This window comes from Vigna umbellata, chromosome 3, assembly GCF_029865625.1.
Source record: "Vigna umbellata cultivar VRB3 chromosome 3, Vumbellata_1.0, whole genome shotgun sequence".
Taxonomy (NCBI): Eukaryota; Viridiplantae; Streptophyta; class Magnoliopsida; order Fabales; family Fabaceae; genus Vigna; species Vigna umbellata.
Genome location: NC_142167.1, coordinates 6460283 through 6483805, shown reverse-complemented (window position 1 = coordinate 6483805; position 23523 = coordinate 6460283). Strand labels below are relative to the sequence as shown.

Below are 23523 nucleotides of genomic sequence, written 5' to 3'. Positions count from 1 at the left end.
ACTCATGTTATTGTCAAGGGTATCACATATTACTCGACCTGTAAATCTAGATCTAGACTAATGCCTATACAAAGATTAAAAAAGTGTTTATATCCATTGTACATTTCATTAATGTGTTGTTAAGGAACAAAGAATACCTTGGGAGAATAGGTAGGTATTTGTAAGCCTGTATGGTCACTATTTTTATATTTAACATTTCTCTCTCCCAAGCTTGGGGTATGTGCTTGTAGCATCCTTCCACATAAGATTCTTCAAGGTCTGGCCATAATACTTTTTCCTGAAGTTTGCATACAAGTGTTGCATGCAAAATCTTTGCTCTGTCCTAGGTAAAAGTTTTGAGATAGCTAGCACCAAACCCTGAGTATAACAATTTCGTAATCAGACACAATACCTATTAAAACCTAACATAAACATATAAGGAATACATTTACATTTTCTTGGTCAGACATAAAAGTGCATCATTGACATACTTTATTACCCCAAGGTCTTCTATCAATAACTCTAAAAACCACGTCCAAGTTTCTCTATTCTCTACTTCGACAATTGCATATGCTAGAGGTAATATCTAGTCATTATGATATCTACCAATAGTAGTTAACAACTCCCACTTATACTTTCCTTTCAAAAAACATTCATCCAAACTGATAATGGGCCTACAAGACATAAAGTTATCCTTGCAAGCTTTCAAACAGACATAAAACCTCTGAAAATATTGTGTCACCATTGTCACTGTCCACTTTAACTTTCATTGTTGATCTAGGGTTACACCTTAACAATTCATATGTGTAGTCGTAAATTCTTGTGAACTGATCTTTAAATGAACCTTCAACTTGGCCTGATGTCATTATTTTTGTCCTACAAGCTTTAGAAATTGTCACATTAGTATTCCATTACCTCAAAGCTTTTAACCATATTTCATTTATCTTCAAATTTGGATTATCATGTAATGAACTATCTAATGTCTCACTCAACCACTTAGCATTCATCATTTTAATGTTGAATTGCCTACTACAAGTATGCATATCCACTATTTTCCTCAATTGCCATGTTTTACAAGAAGGCAAATACGCACAAAAAGTTATCCATGGACACCTTTATTGGACACTCATGCATTTGACTCTTACCCTGTTTTTGTCATTCTTAACAAACTTCAAATTCCTCCCCACTTGCATTGCATAACATATAACAGCCTCCTTAAACTCATTCTTATCCATAAAGATTGTTCTCACTTCCCATTTGTACTCTGACATAGATTTTTGCTGAACAAATGTCTGAAATGGACCACAACTTTGTCTTTCATCACCTGCATCCTCACTTCCATTATCTCCTGGACTTGCCAAAAACTCATACTCTCATTTATCATCAGACAACCCCATGTTATTTGGTTTTCTTTTGGTATGTGCACTACGAACTATTTCTACATCATTGTCTTGTTCATGGTTGTCTTCTTCATTTACATTAACTTCTATTGACACATACCCTTCTATAGTATTATCTACATCAATATCAATATGTACATCAACATCCACTAGTCCTTCATCCACTCGTCCTTCACCCAGTACTCCTTCACCCACTCCATCTACACCCACTCCATCTACATCCTCCACTTCATCATCATCCTCACTTGAAGTAAAATCTTCAATTTGTACTTCTTCCTCCATTACACATGTTGTTCATCCATACCCTGCACCTTCACTTCCTCCTCCACCTGCACCTCCACTTCCTTTTACCCTTCACCTTCACTTCATCCTCATCCTCACCTACATAGCTACCATCTCCACCCTCTAAATTTCAATGACAGAGCTAGAGAAATTTATTTAATTCATTTTCAACCACACCTGGCTCACCCACACTGTGGACCACAAAAAAGTCAACTTGCCGATAAAACTTGGCCACGTCTATCATGTTCATTGCATCTTTGTCATCATACAACTTATGCAACATATTTTAATAGAATAAAATAACTCATTCAAAACTCTAAACTCTATAGAAGATGGTGTCTCCAAAATATATCAAAACTCTAAAGATGTTATTTTATACTAAACCCTACAAATCCTATCTTGGTGAAAGAGAGTTTGATATATGACAGTCTAACTTTTAAAAAAATTATCCATTATTAGAGTGTCACATGGAAAGTCACTTTAGCAAAAGTTTCTCACTAGGAAAATGACACATGATCACTAAATTTATAAGAAAACTCATCACTAAGGTTACAAAACTAAAGATTAGGTTAAGCTAGACAAGAATATTGTCCTACAACTTAAGCAAGATTGTCTAAAAATTTTGCACTACTCGACTCTTAATACAATGAGTTAAAAATAAATCATACACTACTTAATCCTTAATGCAAAGTCTAGAAATACTCCATAATGACACATGAATAAGAGTTTAGTTTCACCATGCATAAATGACTACAACAACTTTTCTTGAATTTGTTCAGCTATACTCTTTATCATTGAACCTTTGACTAGGGATTTGCCAAAAGTTTATGCTTTGACTATAAATTTTTATAGAAATTTGAGTTTTACCTGTTATAAAGCTCGAACATGTCTCATAAATTGTATATTTCATGTTTAACACATATCAAATACTCATATACTTACGATACTCGTATGACACGCTTATTGATGAAATGTTTAATTTAAAAGATGTTTTTTTGTCTCTGACATAGTTTTAACATGACTTTAGCATAATGTTAATAATCACAATGTAACAAATGAACTTACATTTTTTTTTCTTTTATTCTTAATTTGTATTATTTGAAGAACAATTTTCCATTCTCATCTAATATTCATTAAATTCACTTAAATTTGACGAAACCACATATTTCATATTGAAAAAAATGGGGCTGAAAATTATTTTACTTCAAGAACAAAATGTAACTTTTTTTTATTTTTAATTAAGTACAATAAAAATCGTTGGTCCTTAAACCTAACAAGGATCATAGTAAACTATGAGTTTTAAAATAAGATCAGACTAAACCGTAAAAAAATAATAATAATATTTTTATCCTTAAATCATAAAAGTCAAACTAGACTATCAAATATTTTTAACTTGATAAATAAAACCTGGCTAGACTAGATCAATATACCTAAGCATAACCATCGTACAAGATCAGTTATAGAAAATTATATTATTTATATAATAGTATAGATAAAAAAGAAGTCAAAAAGTCTTTTATTAAGTTTCATAAGATTATTTTATTATCATAATATAATTTTAAAAACTAATTTAGCATCAAATCCGGAACTATTTATAATATTGTGGGACCAATTTACATTATTAACGTTTTAAATCAGAGATTTTTTGACAGCACTTCATACCAGTCCCCATTTCCCAGTTTGATTTTGTCACAAATAAATAAAATAACGTAAGGGGTTTTGGTCGGTCATATAAACGTATCGAATATTGTTTTGGAAAAGAGTCTGACAAGTTTGTGGTGTGTGGTTGTGTTGTTTGCGTTGTTTGCAGAGAAGAAAAAAATGCCGTTGAAAGTGTTCGATGCAAAAGTGTCGACTTTTGATCGAGTGTTTGAGAAGTTCCGATCGGAGGCTGAAGAAAACAAGGCGAATCTCATCCTTTTCTTGGCTGACAAAGACCGTGCTACCTCTCTCAGCTGGTGCCCTGGTATCTATCTATATATCTATCCATGCATGCCCTTTTTCTTCTTTATCGGCCAACATATTCAAACCTGAGTCTTTTTGCTCCAAATTTCTGATTTCATAGCTATGCCTTTATGGAACATTTGAAAATTTCAATGGGAATTCTTTGCTGACATAGCACAAAAATGGGGGTGGAGAAAGACTCTTTTTTTTCATGTCAATATTGGGGAAAACTGTCTTGAGAAGATATTCTCACATATTGATTTTCTGTGCATGCTTTAATTGACTTCTTTTGCTCTATGGTGGTTGCTGTAAATTACCAATCGAAATATAATATTGTTAGAATTTGGTGACAGTTACACAGTGTTTGGTTGGGGAAAATGGAGAGAAGGGTGAGGGATTTCTATAAACTAGAGAAGTATGATTAGTCTATCAGAATCCATGAACATAGTGAGAGTTGAACTTGTGATCTACAAAAAGCGTGACTATATATTTTTTTTAATACTTTTCTTTTAACTTGTTAGATTGTGTGAGAGCAGAACCTGTGATCTACAGGAAGCTGGAGGCTTCATCTGATGACATTGCACTCTTGAGAGTCTATGTTGGAGATAGACCAACATGGAGAAACCCCCAGCATCCATGGAGGGTAGACCCTATCTTCAAGCTCACTGGGGTGCCCACATTGATCCGTTGGGAGAATGACACTGTCAAATGTCGCTTAGAGGATCATGAAGCTCACGTTGAAAGCAAAATTGAAGCTCTTGTTGCTGACAAGTGACAAATGATTGCCATAGCAGAGTGTCTTAGTTGGTATCACATGGTTTAAATAATGTATGCTGTACTTTTATCAGCAATTTATCCCCCCTATACTTTATAACTTTGTTGCTAAAGAATACAATAAATGATGAGTACCAATGTTTACAAGGGAAAGTCTATGAATCCATGTTTGGTTCTTACAATGTGTTTCTTTTTGCTTGTGATTTTAGGCAAGTGTGTACAAAATGCATAGACTGAACTTAACTAAGCCAGTGTAAAATTGAACTTTATGGTTTGAAAGAATTGAACTCTATAACTGGTTAGATTAGTTGAATTAAACTGCATGGTTTGAGTGAACTGAATCAAAATGAACCACTCTGAATTGCTTTTAAATTGTTTGAACTATTACTGTTGAACGAGTTATTTTAAATAATATTTTTCAATTTCGGAAGCTATAGCTCAGTTTAGTTGAAATAACACTATTTAGAAACAATTAAATTTTAAAAGCTAAACTAAAACAATTTAGATTAGTTTTTTTTTTTGCTAAATAACTCAATATCCTATACAATTCAGTTTAGTTTAATCTTAATGATTCAGTTGAATTTGTTTTTAACCTTAGTTTTTGGGCATCATAAATTTACTGGCTAATGCTAGATCATTTCAGTTTGCTCTGTATATAACCTCAGTCAGCCAGAATTTTACACCACTTACCTTGTGATGTTTTTGCAGAGTGAAAAATAATTCAGAGAATTTCTAATTCAGAAATTTTACTTTGATAGTAACATTTCTCGTTACTATTTTCTAGCATGTTTGGGACAACTGAAAGTTAAACATCTCAGCTGATTATTTCTGAAAAAGAAGAGTTTTTTGCCATGCATACTCTGCATTTCTTCATTTTTGTTAGGAATCTAAGTATGAGTCTTGACTCTTAAGTCTTGTATTAAATAGAAATGACAAAGTTAAGAAATAAAATATCTATAAACATAAACTTATTGGATTAAGGTTTTAAATAGAAGTGTTGTCGAGATTTCTTACCCAAGTTTGTTCATGGCTCATTGTTCATAAAGTTCCCTAGTTTGTTCATGGCTTATTACTCATGAATTTCCCTAGTGTATCAACTCATAAGATCCCAACAATTTTACTGTACAATCCTGCTCTCATTTCCTAAGAGTCGACACAGAAAGTTGAGAGATAGGCATTTACATGCCAAACATAATCTTATCTCAGTATTGCAGATGCTTGTGCTATGTGGAAGATGATGACTATGAGTTACATTATACTAAAACTAATCATGGTTTTGAATTGCATGGAAATCCTTCATAACCTGACCCCAAAACACAATGACCGATCCATTCAGAAGCAAAGACAGATCAATTGGTTAATGGAACATAATCTTTATCTCCTAAATTTTCTATTTTGTAGAACCCTTATGTGGAAAGACAAGTATAATTAATTCTTCATCCTTGGAAGATGACTTAAAAACGACTAATTTTATGTTGCACATGCTTATTGATTGAGATAATAACACCAGACCAAACTACAAGGTGGAAGATCAAATTTTAATCCAAAATTATGCTGTTATTTCTTCTATGAACTCTGGGCTTATTTGTTTGTGTTTATTTTTTGAAAAAAAGTTTTGTTTTAACTAAGTATGTAAATTGCTATATTTTAAGTGTATATTTAATATGTTTTTGTAAAAATAACCAGTTTTCTATTTTATAAATAATAAAATTTTATCTGCCCTGATTCTTAAAAATCGTATTTGCTCTAAAAGTGCTTACTTTAAGTTTAAAAAATTGGCCCTGTATTTGGATTGGATTAAAGAAAAACGTCAATCATTATTAGTTTTATATACACATGCAAAAGAAAGTAGCAAAAACCATATCTTCAAGCTGATGATAATTTACCTTCTGCTATACACACCCTTCTGCACTCTCTATCAAGACAAGAAATTCAACCACAAATCAATAAAGAAAAATTGAAAGAGCTACTTTTTACCCTCATTTCTAGATTTCTCCAGAGAAGGAATATATGATAATGGGGTATCAGAATTTAAAAGCGAAGGCATCAGATACAAGGCACATAAATATCAGGAATATTGAATAAAGTGACTTTAAACTTGAGCTCAGATGTGAACATAGCAGAAATCTACAAACACATAATGTGGGAGGGAGCAGGGCAAGGCTCCTCAGGGAAGGTATCAAATGAAAACTTTTATGAGAAATATAATAATAAATCTGCACTCACCAAGATTGAAAAAAATACTCATGACTTTTAGTGTTCATGTGATGACTAACTTTGAATCTTGACATGTGTGATTGTATGACTCAAACATAAAAAAAAAAACATAAGTAGATTGTTCTGCAAACATTTATATTAACAAACATATAACTAACAAGTAGGATCACAATGGATTTGATAGAATAGTAAGGAGAAAAGAAAAATAGAAAAAACAAGAGAAAGGAGAAAATCCTAATTTTAACTAGAAAACTATCACTTTTATTGGGTGAGGGGATCTAATTAGTACCCAAGGCATACCAAACATACCCTTTTCAAACAATTTCATGAGAACATGGACTGATCTAGTATGTCCTGTACCATGTACAACTCACAATGAAGTAACTGTAACTGTTCACAACATTGCCTGCTTTGAGAAAGCATCATCATTTGTAGCAGTTGAATACATCTTAAAAATTTATGTTGCTTAATTTTTACTTACTATTGAATTGTCTACGCATTTTTAGAGCAAATATTTGTATTACTAAATTTGTGAGCTGGAATCAAAGCAATAATGTGTTATCACAGAAAACAGAATCATCCAAACTTGATAGGTAGAGATAGACAGATAAAGATATAGATATAGGGACTGTGTGCAGTGAGAGTAATTTTTTATCCTAATGAGAGGAATAAATTTAGACTGCATAATTATGCATTAATGTTATGTGATTAATTTTAAAAGCCATGTTAGTTTACAGAATACAACATGATTTTTATGTTTAATCTTGTTCATATATGGTCAAATCTAATGTTTAAAATTTGTTCACTCAGACATTTATATTAACTATGTGCAACTCCTCATGTTACACGTATAAGATTAAAATCAGACAGAAATATATTAGTCGTTAATTCAGACAGGTGGATCAATATTCATGCAACATATAATAAAATACATGACAGATCGAAAAAATATATTGATTCATTCTTAAACACATACTTATCCTCACATTCTTGAAATAATGTATGTACATGCAGAAGCAATTTTACAAATTTTCTTGGAAGAAATCACATGATTCCAATCTTCTAACCGTTAGCATTCAGCACAATCACATTGATGAGGATCTCTCTCTGTGGTAAGCATGACTAAATGAGACTTAGTTAGAACAGGTATCATGCATGACATGAGAATAAATCATATGTATAAATAAATCCAAACCCTGAGAAATATTCTGAACAGCAAGAAATCAAAGATGAAGTTTTGTAGTTACATGAGAGCAGTGACATTGGTGATGATGATGGTAGGTTTAGTGGCACAAGTTGAAAGCAGTTCATGCACAAGCACATTCTTCTCTTCTCTTGTGCAGCTGATTCCTTGTAGGGCAGCAGTTGCTCCTTTTAGCTCCATTCCACCAAGTGGTGCATGTTGCAATGCCCTTAGGGCACTGGGCCAACCTTGTTTGTGTGTCCTTGTCAATGGCCCTCCAATTTCTGGGGTAGACCGTAACATGGCCTCACAGCTCCCAAACAAGTGCACCACAAACTTTCAACCATGTAACCTTTCTTCTCTCTCTTTCAATGCTTATACTATAAACTTGGACATTGAATTTCTATAATCTTTTTGATTCTGGTTTCAAATACTCTTAAAATTTAAATAAATGATGGTGTTATGTGTTTCATGAAGATTTAATAAGACTAATGTTTAATTAGAATCATGTAATAATTTCTTGAATATAACAGTAATGGCTGATTTTTGGAATCTCTAGTCCCTCCCACATTCAGAAGGTCATTCATAATTTTATGTTTGTTATCTTTTAATCTACAATATTATTTTACATTTAAATATAGTTTTGAAATAAAATAATTTATTTTAATTTTCTAGAGTTATTTTAAATAAATGATAAGAGGAATTAGAGTGTATTACTATATTTTTGTTGTCCATAATTAAAAAACAGTTGAATTTGTAAGGTATATCCAAAATATTTGTTTATATTATGTTTCTTTATCTTTTATCTAGAAAAGATTGAAACAAAAATTTAAAAAGAAAAAAATTTAAAAAAAGTTTTAACAATCCGGCTTATTGGTTAATAAATTTTTTTTAAACAGTGCTAAATCTGATTTCAATAAACTTTATTCATGTCACAAATTTACCTAGAAGTACTTCTCAAAACAAAAAATAAAATAAAATATTTTTTCACAAAGTTTATATGAAAAATGAAAACAAGAATTTAGAGAAGTTATATGAATGAAGTCTTACAAATTCACAGTTAATTATTTTATAAAGAAATTCATCATATTTTTTTTCTTATTTTTCTATACTAGAAATATTTGTCGAGAAATTTGTTAAAATATAAACTCTTAATATTGTATTGAACAATACATTACGTAATACATTTGTAACATTTTTATTATGTAATAAAGTTGAGGAAAAGGAAAATAATGGTTATGAAGTGGTTTATGTTGTTTTGTATGAATGTTTTGGAAGTGAAAGAAGATTAATTTTCATCATCTTTTTATGCAGGTGAAAGCATGTGATAAAATCAAGTTCAATGTTAGAATGGAATGTTATTAGAAATAAGGGTTTTTATTTTTAGAAGAAATTTATGAGTGTTTTCTTATAATAATGTTCTATGAGATTAATAGATTAGTTTAACCTATTGTTCTTTTTTATAATTATTCAAGATTATAATAAAAAAATAAGTGATTAAAAGAAAATAATGAAATTTGAATTAAAGATAAAATAAGGAATAATTTTTAATTTTTTTTAAAAAAGGCTTATTTTCTTCACTACTGTAAAAAGATGAAAAAAAATATAAAAATAATTTATTATGAAAATGAAATAAAAATAAATAAATAGTCCTGTTTTTTTTTTTCATGAAAATACTTTTATGAATATTCTATTACTGAACTTTGCAATTTTTTTTACAACTACAAAAAAAATGCTACCTGGTTTTGTTCATATTTAATTAATGTTCAATTTATCATGGCTAAATTGCAACTTTACTTCCTTTTTTAACCATGATTTTGCATTCTTTTTCACAAATTCAGTTCCAAATTTTAAAAATGCACAATTTTTATCTAATCTTCAAATTTTTTATACTTACTTTTTACTCTCATATTTTAAAATTAAATAATTTCTTGATAGTCACATGTTTATGTTTAAGTGAACTAAATACACACACTAAATTAACAAAAATACATTTTTTTTAAGATGTCATAAAAATATTGCAATATATATACACAAACACACACTATATTAACCAAAACTTCAATTTTTTAAGATATAATCACTAAAATTGGAAACCGAGATCAAAATCATGGACAAAAAAAAATCTAAAAGTGCACTTCAATTAGTATTTATCCATCATAAGTTTATTCTTTTAAAAGACATTACCTCGTAAATTTAATTTTCATTTTATTTATATTTAAATATAAAACTTAAACCACTAGGGCAGTTGTTCAAGCTTAACAAATATTACTCTAACATTATTATGGCTAGTAGCTTATTAAATATAACCTGAATTGTCTCTTGTAAAAATATTTACGATCTCTTTAAAAATACAATATAAACGTTCTAAGAAAAACCAATTTTAATGTTATTGCAATTTTAGTCACTCTTAATTTAAATGAATTATCACCCAAAATATGCACCAATACAAGAACAATCTTCAAATAGTAATAACAGGTCAATGCTAAGTATGGTTAGGTTATTAGAAAATGTTCGTTATTTTTAAAAGTATTTAAAATGAAGTGCATAAATTATTATTTTTTAAAAAAATTTGCGTAAAAAATTTAGCTTAACTCTTCTCAGACATGGCCATAATCCATATCCGTGTAATTTCAACCCAGTTATCAAGATTCAAAAACTTCCACAATTTTGTAAGACCAAATAAATATAACTTTTTTCTTATTAAGAAAATTAAATAAATAAAACTTTTATGAACAAACATATCTGCAACTTCTATATTAAATATAAGAACACCTTGAAATACAAACAGCATTAGTTGGTTTAAAGTCAGACTTTTTTTCTTATAAATCCGTAATTCATGAATTATATATTAAGCCATTCCTTTATGCACACTTCCATAATTTTGATCTGCAACACCATAAACTTTTTGTATTTCAAATCATAGAATAAAAATACAAATAAATTTTAAATTATACAATCAAAAATGTATTTTTTTATTCCGAATAAGTACAAAATTATATTCTAGGAATAAAAAAAAACAAATTACAAAATTTACATTCCCAATTACATAGTCTGGAGAACAAATTTATGGGGGGTGGAGGAAGAAATATATGGAGGTTCAAGAATATGCCTCTATTCTAATGTGAAATTGATTTCGAAACCAAAGTAAACTGGTCTACGAAAAAAGTAACAAATTCACCAAAGCATTTAAAGGAAGAAAGACAATGTTAAATTCGATAACTTACAGTACGCTGCCATTGTAAACCTCTTAAATCTGAAATCACATTTTTTTAATCATCACTATCATTATAAGGAAACAATAGCAACTGATCCAAGGACAAATGAATATGTATTGTTTAATACTGTGAAGAAAATGTTATAGTTTAGCCATGGCCCAATTATTAAGGTTCCTCTATGTGATGTGATGATAGTAGGTAAAACAATCACGTTGAGTGATTTTTATATATACAACACTGACAAGAATACTAGCCTACAGGAGCACAGGGGACTGCCTTCTAAATTTAAAATTTTGAATTTTGTCATCACTTCGATGAGAAATATTACATATCAAAAAAGTGGAAGAGACAAACAAAATTAGCAGTCCTTAATCCTACAAAACTTCAAAACCCGCCTAGTTGAGCATGACTTGACAAATCTTGCAATCCTTTCAACCAGAAGCAGATGCAGCTCTCTGTTTATCAAAATCCCCTTGCTCTTCCTTGGCAAACTCTTCAATCAATTCACGCTGTCTCTCTGTCAGGTTGCTGCAGAGCATCACACAAAAAGAGATCAATTATATTATAGACATCTATCAGACCCATCACAAAGAAAAATCTTTTCCCAAACAACCTGATCCTACACTATTTTTGTTTGTGGGGTGAGCAAGAGGCGTTTATTCCCATTTGAAGCCTCCAAATCATGATTTGGACAAAGTTGAAGAGACTAACTTTTAACACAAATCAGGGTTTGGAGCTGTTTCCAAATGGAATTTCCAGCATGTACACATTAGTTCATAAACAACATTCAACATTAAATATAACACTCACTTAGGAATGCTGACGTTAAAATGAACGTATTGATCCCCAAGTGTATAAGAATTTTTTGCCTTGATCCCTGTTAAGAGAACAAACAACTTGGTAACGATGAAAAAATCACCTTAAACTGAACACTTGAAAAATCCACCGAACAGGTTCATGGAATTTAAAATATACTTTCACACAATGCTGTCTGGTAAAATACTCCCAAATTATCAATATACGACATCATATAACTTACCTTTCTTTTTCAAAACCACCTTTTGACCAGGTTGGGTGCCAGGACGAACCTGCCAATCACGACCCATCATCAAGCATCATCAGTTACCGAAACCAATATGCCATGAGAAATTATGTACAAAAGCAACACAAACCTTAAGAACAACATCTCCGGTAAGAGTTGGGACCTGAATCGTTCCACCCAAAATTGCCTGAAAAATAATATAGCATTTAAGTTATTTTCAATAACACAAACCAATAGTAAGATGTTTAAGATCCTAAACATTTACAAAATAGAAAAAAATCCATAAATCTACCAGAATCAAAAGAGGTTAATGATTGCTAGGTCCTCAACAATAGATCTATTTAAATGTTCGAAGCCTTCAAGTCTATCAGGAACAAACTAACATTTTCCAAAACCCGCTGTTTGTTTTTTGTCCATGAAGATTTATAATTCGAAGAGCTACTATTTAACTAGTTCTTGTCTAAGGATTTAAAAACAGAACTTATAATGAGCACATTCAGTTTGCCAAATGACATGTTTTAGAATTGCAAGAGGGTATGCAGATAAATAGGTTAGAATGCAGAGTCATTAGGATGCTAGCATCATATTGGAAGAACAATCCAAATTTTCAAATAAATGCAGAAGCTGGACAGTCAAGAGATGTATTCTTAGAAGAATTTCTATTATTTTTTTTTCAAATAAATGCATTCCTAGAGGAATAACGAGATGTATAAGTGGAGTGCCTTTCCAAGCAAGTTTTGTAGGAGGATTGATTTAGGTTTAAATTCTACTTTCTTAAGATGGTATCAATAAGCCTATCCTAGCAAGCTGTTGGGCCTCACGACACCCATTATTGGATTACCCTCCAGTCCAACACTTGAGATGTCCAATCTTTGGTGTAAGGTGTGTAGAAGAGCCCACATCAAGTGGAGAAAAGGTTAGAATATAGTATACATGTTATGTAAGGTTGAATTAGGCTTAAAATTCATTTATTAAGAGTCTCATTCATGAATAGACTAATGAAACAAGTTCAAGTGAAGAAGATGAAGCATCCAAGCCAAAGCAAGAGAAGAAAAGTGTGTGAATGAGCCTCTTGTAATGAGTAATATAATTCTTAGAGCTCTTTAATGGGGGTACAAAGTTTGTACAGTGTTACACAATTGGGGTGGTTAAAACTGTAATAGTCTGAGACACTAAATCTCTTATGGGATGGTTTCACGGACGTAGGCAAGAGGGTGCTGAATCCCGTGAATTGTGGTCTGTTCCATCTTATCATTGGGCATGTGCATGATTCCATTGGTGTTTTTTCCCCAACAGTTGTATCATAGTGATGGTGGGTAACACAAGTTTGAGATGTTTGATATTTGATTAAAATGTAAACCTTATTTTTGGTATTACCATTCAAGAGCTTATAATGCAGCAATTTCTTAATCTGACTTTAGAAGATGAAAAAGTTGACTAAAATTAATGAAAAGGTATGGAAAAATATCCAAAACAAAGTTGAGCATAATTTGATTAGCTCTTGTGATCAAGTATGTGATGAAGGACACAGCATCGAAGGCCTTATGTGGGAGAAACTCAAGAACAACTATGCATCCAAGCTTGTATCAAACAAAATGGAGATGAGAGGAAATCCCCATTACTACACTAATAAATTCAATCCCTTGGGACAATTGTTAAATGCATATTGTCAGATATATTGTGTTTTATGTTAATTAGGAAAACATAGTCCCTATGTTAATTATGTTGTTTTTACATATTTCATTTGTATTTGCACTTAGCCCACATTCTCATTATTATAAATACATTACCCAATGTGTATTTTCTACATAAGGGAGATTAAACTTATACCTACTTTTACTATATTCAATATGGTATCTAGAGCCTAAAGTTTTTTATAGTCAATATTTGAGTTTTGAATTCATTGAGAGAGGATTCTCTTGGTTCTTGTCATAGAAGATTGGTTCTTATCAAACATTGAGACTTTTGTGGTGAATCTTTATTGACTCATCAATCTGCTAGATTGTGACATCTTCATCTCTCTTTTTATGCGTTCTTCTTTGATTTTCTTTGTTTATGCTAAGGGAGGAATTAAATTCAAAAATAAGTGTACTCTTTCCTGGATAGGATTGTATCGTCTAGACAGCAATTAACTACTCTAAAATTGCCTCCTTTCCTCTTTCAGGACCCGTGCTTGTTGCCTTGATTGGAAAACCTTGGTTTTATAGGGTTTTTCTCTCCATGGCTTTTTCTGCTACCTCTTTTGGTAGCACTGGCAAATTTGCTCTTTTCAATGAATTTCTCAAATGGTATAGGATTGCCAAAACTCTAGTTCCACTACTAATGTTGCATGCACAGGTATATCTTTTGTTGGCCTAACTCAACCTTCTTCTCTTGAACCTTGAGTTCTTGACTTAGGTGCCACAGATCATATTATTGATAACAAATATTTGTTTTCTTCATTATCCTCTTCGAATAATTTACCTACGATTACAATCGTTGATGAGTCTAGGGTCTTATCTCATGGTGTTAGTATTGTTAATCTTTTTTCATCTTTAACCATTGATAATGTTCTTTATGTCCTTGGGTCCCCCTTTAGCTTAAGGGGGAATGTTAGATATATTCCGTTTTATGTTAATTAAGGAAACATAATCTCTATGTTAATTCTATTATTTTTACATATTCATTTGTATTTGGGCTTAGCCCACATTATTATTAATCTCATACTTAGTTTCACTTTATTCAATACATATGTAAATCTCTAATGAGAAGTGGCATTGTTGTCGTTGGCCAAACTATTAAGGCCATACAAATCTTTGATTGAAACATTGTTATTAGGGAACACAATGTAGAACTTGGATGAAGTGACTTGCGCTCCAAAGAACTAGGGAATGATGAGAAACAAAAATATTGATACTGAAGGTTAAGCATTAGCCATGGACAAGACCAAGTAAAAAAGGAGTCAATCAAGGAGACATGATGGATTCAAAGGAAGAACAAAATTGTAACCACATTAGTAACAAGATATGAGCAACATGCAACATTATTGTTGTAGGGAGAAGCATTTGAAAGAACAATGCAACAAATGAGGGAGGAACTGAAAAAACTAAGTTATCTATAAAAATAATGACAACTCGAGGCTAACATGGTAAAAGACTATGATGAAGATATGTAAATTGGCAAATGCGAGGAGGTTGCTAAATCAAAATAACTGATGGATTTTGCCACTTCAAAGCACATCTGTAGAGACCATGCAATGTTTAACAACTTGAAAACTAGCTAAGAGTTTGACCATTTCACATTAGGAAATATGGAGGGAGAAAATGGTTTGTATCTTTTGTTGCTGTCAATATCATTTCATTGGAGAAGATGGCACCGCAAGGGTATGCTGGTACAAAGTGGGAATGAAAGGCGTACAAGGTAGGCACTTGGCTTTGGGAGGACAAAAAAGTGAGGAACTTGGAAGGGAAGGCCATAGTCACAACAAAGTCGAGAAGGCAAAATTTTGCAAAGAGGTGTTATTATGAAATTTTAATTGAAAGAAAAAGTGTTGGAAAGAAAATCCAGTTTACCAAATAAATGTAGTAGGAGGAAAGTATTTTCATTCTTGGACTCCACCAAAATGAGAGGGTATGTGCAGAAATGGATTAGCCAGGGTTATTGATAGTAGATGGCAGACTATGGCAGTCAGCCAACAAAAGCATTCTAGCAAATTGCCAATGGATAGCAACAAAAATAAAAATAAATACATGATAAAAATTAAAAAATAATGAAATAACATCAAGTATTTTACTTCAAATAACAATAAAATGATAATAAAACATCCTTTTAAAGACAGGCATGATGATTTGTTGGTCTGTTGGTTGGAATAATCCGAGGTGGAAGTAGTAGACAGTCAGAGAAGTCATTGGGTGGTTGCCAGAGATAGTGGTCACAGTTGTTGGGTGGTCGCCAGAGATAGTGGTCACAGTTGTTGGGTGGCTGTGGGATAAGATAATGGATGTTCATTGAGTCTCATTAATGAATGGAATCGTTAATTTTTTTTCCTTTACAATAAAAGAGATCAAGAAAAGAAGATGAAACATCCCAACCAAAGTAAGCAAAGAGGGCAGATGCAAGCGTGTGACCATTTGTGTGAGAGTCCACTGTGCTGAGTGATATCATTTCTTAGAACTCTTGATAAAGGGTATTATTAAGACATGTGTAGTGACAATATGGAATTGGTTAAAATTCTTGCAATCATATTTGAGATGGAGAAATGATTGAGACAATCCTATGAATGTAACCAAGAAGTGTTTGAATCAAATCAATTACTATGTGGGTGATTCCATTGGCGTGTTTTTTTTCCTACACCATGACTATTTAATTCATATATGTGCCAGCCACCATGGAATATACTAGAATGGTAAACAAAATGTAGACAGCCCCGATAATATAAATTGTTATTATGAAAAATACACATCTATACATAATTTAATTGCTGTATGGCATGTTTGCATCTCCGTTTCTAATTCACATTATTCTTCAAATCTGCATAAGAAATAAGTAAACCACACAGAAGTAACTTTTAGTTGCTTCAGACTGATTGGAGTCCAGAGGCAACTGTAATATGTGTCAAACATGCCAGTCGTAATGCTAGGGGAAGGTGATTTACACAAAAAAGGCCTACTTTGGTAAAATGAAAAGTAAAGATTATCCCTCTCCCCTCCCAACCCCAATGAAGATGTCACAACTCCATATAGTGTTAAGAACAGGTGGAGCATTTCACTGATCCCAGATTGACAACAAATATACAAAAAATATGTCCAACTTGGTCAAAACATTTTCTCTATCTAGGCCATGACACCAATTTGCTTCCCCAGAATTATAAACTGATACTACGAACAAATACAGTCATACATAAATAGAAAGCCGAAAAAAATCAACTAGAAATAAGCCTCAAACTGTTTAATAGAGAAACATTACCTGAGTGATACTTAACACAGCATCTACATGAATATCAGACCCTTCTCTACGGAAGACGGGATCTTCCCTGACCTGCTCAAAGGAAAATGATAAATAAATAATTGGGCTTGTGAGAAGATATAAGAGAAAAATGGAAATGATTACCAAGCAATGAATAGATTAAACAGTCACCTTAATAGTAACATAAAGATCACCAGGGTTATCTCCATCAGGATCTGCACCACCACTCCTGTAAACCTTTATAGTTTCATTATTGTCAATCCCTGCATATGTAAGAGCATGTCAATCGCTCAACCCAATTTTTTTCCTTTTAGCTCCCACAATTAATAAAATCAAATTAGTCAGTAGAAAGATAGTCAACATCCAACATTGCTCTAAATTATTAAAAGGTCAGTGATCAAAAGCATTAACTTTACTATTGTAAAATACGGTAGCTTCTTTCTGGTTGTATTCGTTGTCAGATTAATACTAATACATAATGGCAAAACTCAGAATTAGCAATTGATCTCTTCCTAGCTTCTACCAAACAAATTTTATTCCAAAAAGCAATATAAGGGAAATCTATAAAAACTACTCATTCATTTGACTTTTGCTTTGCAACTTGTAATATGAATATGATTCACCCAAAATAATGCACTGTAAAATTTTAAGTTGTTACCAGCCATAATATCCAATTTGACTGATTTTGTTCCTTTGGTAAGCTTTGCCCCTTTGCATGACTTACAGAAATTCTGACACCAACAAAGAAAAGAACAAAATTACTAGCTATTGGAATGAAAAATAAGTACAAATACATGAACATGATGAATCTACACTATTCATTGTATAATTTATTTATATGTATTGCCGCTAAATAAGAAATAAAAAGGCAACAATAATAAGCAACATGGCAAGTTACATGTATCACAGCCTAATCCACCGTATCCAAATTTACAGAATAAGAGAACTAATATGAAAAAAAGTTAAAAATATTTGCATCATACCGATACAATTTTTCCAGTTCCCTTACATGTACCGCAAGTACTCTCCATCCTAAATATGCCAGTTTGTACATATGTCTGGACATATGACAAAAGTCATTAGGTTAACATCATTATCATGATAATAATAACAATAATAATGCATTACTAAAGAAAGTTATATTTAAGACAATACTGACCACTCCTGACCCTTTACAGCGCTTACAAGTTTCAGGTCTTGTCCCAGGAGGAACACCACTCCCACCTGAACAGTCAACAAAGAGAAAAAACTTGTCACCTTCCAGTGCACACATGCCTTGCAAAATAAATTACATATACTAGTGACAGTTAACAACTAAGCATGTAAATGATCTTTAAGTCATGAGCATACCACAAGTGTTACATAGCACTTCTGTTTGAAATGTAACATTTTTGGTGCATCCTCGAACGGCTTCCATAAAAGATAGTTCAATAAAAGTCTGAAAAATAATAGAGCAAGTTGCATTTTCCACAAACAAGTGCTAGAATGGTTAAAAATGTCCAGAAGATATGAAGAGAGAAAGAACCTTGACATCTTCACCACCAATATTCTGATGAAAAAAGCTCTTGACAAAATCCTGATCACCATTTGAGGGAAATGCTTAGAGGATTAAAAAGCACAGTAGTCTTAAAATGTGAGACATGTAATTCAAGCAAATTTCTTAGACAATTGTTATTTATTATGATGCAATAATTTATTGAATCATTATTTTCTACTACAATTTTATTTAAGCAGAACAGAGGCACAAACAAACATACCATATGCAAATTAAGATGCTTGATTGCTTGTATGTATGATTATTGAAGCTGTATATTTGTAAACTATTAAAAACTAAACAGATTATTCCACCACTAATCTGAACTAGAAACTGATGCAGTTGCATGATTAGTGTCTGAACAGAACAGAACAACAACAATAATAACATCAGATGCTTCCGCTATAACATCACATTTAAAATTAGAACTACATAGTTATTTCTACTAAGCAAAATTCCTAATAAAATATAAACAGCAATAAAGACAAAACTACCAAAAAATTATATAGGATGAACGTACACAATGAGACATGACCAATAGCAAGAATATAGAAAGCAGCAAGTCATTACATGATCTCGGAATATCTGCTCAAATGGATTAAAGCCGCTTTCACCTCCAAAACCAGAGCTTTGTTGATTTACATACGCATTATGGCCAATCTACATATCCATATTAAATCAAATCAAATCACTGGGATAATTAATAAATAAGACAAAACAAGAGCATGTATGGAAAAGATTAGTTTTGAGATTTCAGACACCTGTGGGGGTTAAAAAGTTGTTTGCAATTTCAGCTGTGTATCTTTGAACTTGGTAAAAAGGTTTTTTTTTCTCCGAAAATTAAATTGACTATGACTCTTGAAATTTGTAGCTTATAATTATTTTCCAATAGCGTTTTTTCCCTTTCAGCTTTATACTTTTGTTTGTTATTTTCCAATAACAAACAAAATTTATTATCTTAAAACTAATTTTTGATTATAATCTATTATAAGAATAATTGACTATACATATAATCAATTATAGCAATAAGACGATTTTTACAAATATCTAAAAGAAGGTGCTAATTGTAACCGCCCAATCCTTTTGTTCAACTTTCACCCTCAAATATCTCTATCCTTCAACTCCATAAAACAGAGATCTCCTGAGCCCAGCCATTATTCCCTTGTTATGCTCTTATGATGTATAATGTAGGTCTCTTGTGAATAAAATCGGTAACCTGCCCTATAAATTTACACCAATAGAGTAACAAAAATTTTTTGGCAAAGGTAACAAAAATATATCTGGAAAGGCACAAGACCTGATCATACTGTTGACGCTTTTCCTCATCCTTCAAAACCTACAATGCAGTTATTCAAAGGGGGAGGAGTCAATAAATCATAATCCAGTTTACTCATCACATAACAATTTACAGTGGAGCTCTACGTAAATAACAAGCACAACAACAGTACACCTCATATGCGATTGAAACTTCTTGAAACTTCTTTTCAGCTTCAGGATCATCTTTGTTTGTGTCTGGATGGAGCTTCTTTGCAAGCTGCAGAACATGAAGAAAATAAAAAGTGAAAAAAAGGAAGAAATAGAATTATTTCAGACAAATAACTCATGCTCATCGAGTGCATTTGAAGAACTTATGTGAAGAGAATAAAGGAAAAATAAAGGGAACTACATGAAATATTTTCACAAGCATACAACTACTGTAGGTACTAAAATCTTACAGTGGAATATATTACGAATAAGAAAATCATAAAACGGGTGCCAACAACCAAGTATAAAAATTAAACAGCAAAAGGAGCAAAAACGTATTTCAGTATTATATAACATAAATGAGTGGTTGGCATACGTAACAGCAATATGATAGAAAACAAACTCTTCCCACACAATCCAAACAACTATTTTAATCTCGCCCACTTGGGAAATGAAAGCAATACATACTATAAGAAAAGCAAACAGTTTGCAAAACATTTTGGGCAAGACTTGGAATTAGAAGAGAATGTAACAAGTGATGACCCCTTTGAACCAGGAAAGGTATAAGTAAGAAATCAGAATTTTTCACCAGGAAATAATCCAAATGTTCACCTAAAACTTCAAAAATGTTCGTTGATACAAAAATACATTTATATCAAACTAGTCAAGTAAAACCTACCCCATAGTATGCTTTCTTTATTTCAGAAGAACTTGCATTCTTACTCACACCAAGCACTTCATAATAGTCTCTAGCCAATGATGCTGAAAAGAAATTGAGGGGAAAAAATAAATCATTCAAATTCAAGGGACAGTAAACAAATATATCCATCAAGGGGAATGATCAAAACAGAAATTGCAGAGCTAATTAAACAAAAGTAGCATTAACTTCAGGCAAATTAGACATCATCACCAGAGAAAAAGACAAAATACAAGCCATGAATAACCAAACAAGATTTCCCAATGCATTTCGGTGTGACATCAGCAAGAATGAAAAGTAAGGCAAGCAGCACACAAAGCTAATCCAACATCTTATACCCGACCCATGAATGGACCTGGATGTCCCCCAATATGTATTAGCTGCTCCAGACAGCAACCAGTTCTTCAAAGTAAAACCATTTCCAACTGCAATTAGACAGGTAAGAAAAGGATCAGCAAAAAAAACACAGAAAATCATAGAGTTCACTTTTTTAATAAGATGTTCAATACAACATAAGAAAAAACAATATTAGGACCAACAATTGTCAAACTAATCCAAAAATAATTGACTCAATCACAGAGTCTTATTCCTTTGTATAATCGCACACAACAAAATTAAAAATTCAAAGCAAAAATTGAAACTTGCATTATTATCTTCAACACATACCTTTTGGAAATAAGTTCCCAATAACTCCGGATGGATTACAACGTCCCGAACTCAATGTCCTAAAACCCCTTTGGCACACTCCTTCATATACCTGAGATTTATCCAAAATAAATCAACCAAACATAACATAATTGCATCAAAGTAGGCAGAGAAAACGTATCAAAATTCGAAGTTGGATAATGAATGGCAAATCAAGGGGCGAGAGAGATGAAGGGTTGTTCAGTACAGGTTCGGCGTCGGCGTGACGGATGAATTTAGCGGGCAGCGATCGGAGGAGCCTAACGCCATTGGAGCGAAGCATTTGGGAGCACTTCGATGAGAAATGTTGAATCTTTGGAAGGAGAATTGGGGGTTTCTGAATGCGAGCAATAATATCCCTAAAACCCCTTCCAAAAACCCTAATGTTTTGAGCAATTGGAAGGTTCTAGTTGTTAGTAATGTAAAAGAGAAGAGGGGGCAGAGAGAGTTTTAAACATTATTTTTAAGAAAATGTACTTTATACTATTTTTATACAATAAAAAAAAATTGTTCTGCAATTGTTTCTTAGCACATATTTCAATATAATCACGAAAACAAATTTTTATAATCCTTATTTTTCAAAAATAAAAAACTTCTTTTAAATATAGTAAAAGGATTTTGTATTATGCAAGAGAAATGGTATCATGAGACACTTTACAGACACAAAATATAAGAATAAAATAGTTCTAAAAGTGTAAAGTTTTGTATTTTTTCAAAAAATAAGAGAGTAAAAAATAAATAAGTATAGTGTAAAATGAATGTAAAAAATTTAAATGTGTCAAAGAATATTTTTCTTGTAAAAATGTTCACAAAAAGTTTACTTTATAAATATGAAAGAACATTTTAAAATTTATAATTTAAAATTAATTTTTAATTATTTTAAATTAATCCTTCTGTAACATTTCATAACAAAAAAATATTTCTTAAAATCACCTCATCTTACGTTCTCTCTTTTCTTTCTTATCATAAAATTGACTTCATTCTTCATCTTATTTAATATCTAAAGTTATCTAAAGTTATATGAGTGAGTGTCGTCAAAAAAATTCAACAAAATCGACAAATCAATTTTATTTTGTAAGTCTCACGCACGCTTTTTTTCTTTTGAGCACTTTGTTTCATATCATGCATGCAGCCTAAATAGTTTTTCTACCTTTTTAGAGAAACATTCATATGGTAAAGGTCAAACACACAAGAAACTTAAACCAAAATATCAAATGGTTTCAAGAAAAACAAGATTAGAACCATGAAAACAACATAGTTTGAACTTGAAAATGAGACAATAAAGAACAACACAAAAAAAACATATAAAAGCAATAAGATAGTTAAGACCAAAAGACTTAACTCTTGTAAAACTAAAGCTCTTGGTACCAAATGACAGCAACCTCCTTAAGCTATGTTGGATCAAAACATGGAGAGATGTTATGGTAATGATGAAGGTAAAAGGGTGCAAAAGCTATAAAGGATTAGGGGTAAGGGTCACGGCCTACGATGTTTTATGGGTGAAGGATGGTGTTTGAATGGTGTTCTTAGAGAGGTTAGGACAACTCTTAGAGGAAGGTGGCTAGAGGAGACTATATGGGATGCTTTAGCCTTGACTTTAGAGACTAACAAAATGGTTCAACAATTTGGTATTAGTTCATTACTAATCTCAAAGTGAGAATACAAGGGTGAAGACACCTCTTTTTGTAGGCTTAAGGTGTCTCCAATTTGTAGAAGCAAAACCCTAAAAACACAAGCTTGATGACCTAACTTAGAGACCAAGGTAAAATTCCTCTCCAATAAGAAGAGGTCATGTAACCACTACTTATGAAAAATCCTCTCCATTTTTAAAGTTACATGTGGCCACTAACTATGAGAAATTCTCTCTAATGTGAGCATGACACATGGTCATACTAACATGGGTGGATGACCCACTCCCCTTGTCCACCAAGTCAAGTTAAAAACTTTGACCACATGTTCAACACACACTATGGACACCCACTTTGGGTCAACATTGGGTCTTGACCTTTATTGACCCAAGTGGTCCAAAATACAATACCCAAAATAAATCCTACACTACTTGGTCCAAATTATTCCTACTCTACTATAAGCTCCATGATAGCCGAAGATGGCCTAAGAGAAAGAGTATAGGCTCATCTTCCACAAATTACTTCATCCATTC

General features: G+C 32.0%; 3 protein-coding genes and 1 long non-coding RNA gene across 4 annotated transcripts; 2 read left to right on the top strand and 2 right to left on the bottom strand.

Annotated features, from left to right (window-relative positions):
* The first annotated feature begins 3344 nt into the window (after positions 1–3344).
* On the top strand, positions 3345–4561 carry LOC124833536 (thioredoxin-like protein Clot). Its single transcript, XM_047308043.2, has 2 exons — positions 3345–3627; positions 4127–4561. Exons 1-2 carry the CDS (start codon positions 3483–3485, stop codon positions 4378–4380), a joined length of 399 nt encoding a protein of 132 aa, XP_047163999.1. The 5' UTR covers positions 3345–3482; the 3' UTR covers positions 4381–4561.
* A 2933-nt stretch (positions 4562–7494) lies between these two features.
* On the bottom strand, positions 7495–7978 carry LOC148201504 (uncharacterized). The gene is made up of 2 exons (XR_015784733.1): positions 7844–7978; positions 7495–7718 (listed from the first exon to the last, which is right to left on the bottom strand). It is a non-coding gene; the product is annotated as an uncharacterized LOC148201504 (long non-coding RNA).
* Positions 7728–9225, top strand: LOC124833537 (Bifunctional inhibitor/lipid-transfer protein/seed storage 2S albumin superfamily protein). Its single transcript, XM_047308044.2, has 2 exons — positions 7728–8126; positions 9094–9225. The coding sequence occupies exons 1-2, from the start codon at positions 7826–7828 to the stop codon at positions 9105–9107; spliced, it is 315 nt and encodes a 104-aa protein (XP_047164000.1). The 5' UTR covers positions 7728–7825; the 3' UTR covers positions 9108–9225.
* Positions 9226–11088: 1863 nt separating this feature from the next.
* On the bottom strand, positions 11089–21789 carry LOC124833523 (chaperone protein dnaJ GFA2, mitochondrial-like). Its single transcript, XM_047308030.2, has 18 exons — positions 21571–21789; positions 21345–21435; positions 21017–21103; positions 20661–20743; positions 19968–20051; positions 19815–19853; positions 19088–19177; positions 18509–18559; positions 18334–18421; positions 18143–18207; positions 17967–18041; positions 17642–17714; positions 17155–17246; positions 16984–17055; positions 12170–12226; positions 12037–12085; positions 11808–11874; positions 11089–11525 (listed from the first exon to the last, which is right to left on the bottom strand). The coding sequence occupies exons 1-18, from the start codon at positions 21643–21645 to the stop codon at positions 11429–11431; spliced, it is 1335 nt and encodes a 444-aa protein (XP_047163986.2). The 5' UTR covers positions 21646–21789; the 3' UTR covers positions 11089–11428.
* Between the last annotated feature and the right edge of the window lie 1734 nt (positions 21790–23523).

Bases quoted from the DNA above. Each gene is read 5' to 3' on its own strand.
- LOC124833536 (XM_047308043.2), top strand. From the start codon at position 3,483: ATGCCGTTGAAAGTGTTCGATGCAAAAGTGTCGACTTTTGATCGAGTG. The intron at 3,628-4,126 runs GTATCTATCTAT...TTAACTTGTTAG, and splicing joins CTCTCTCAGCTGGTGCCCTG to ATTGTGTGAGAGCAGAACCT.
- LOC124833537 (XM_047308044.2), top strand. From the start codon at position 7,826: ATGAAGTTTTGTAGTTACATGAGAGCAGTGACATTGGTGATGATGATG.
- LOC124833523 (XM_047308030.2), bottom strand. From the start codon at position 21,645: ATGCTTCGCTCCAATGGCGTTAGGCTCCTCCGATCGCTGCCCGCTAAA. The intron at 17,715-17,966 runs GTATGATGCAAA...TGTTGGTGTCAG, and splicing joins GAACTGGAAAAATTGTATCG to AATTTCTGTAAGTCATGCAA. The intron at 17,056-17,154 runs GTGACTGTTTAA...TCCTTTGAGCAG, and splicing joins ATCTTTATGTTACTATTAAG to GTCAGGGAAGATCCCGTCTT.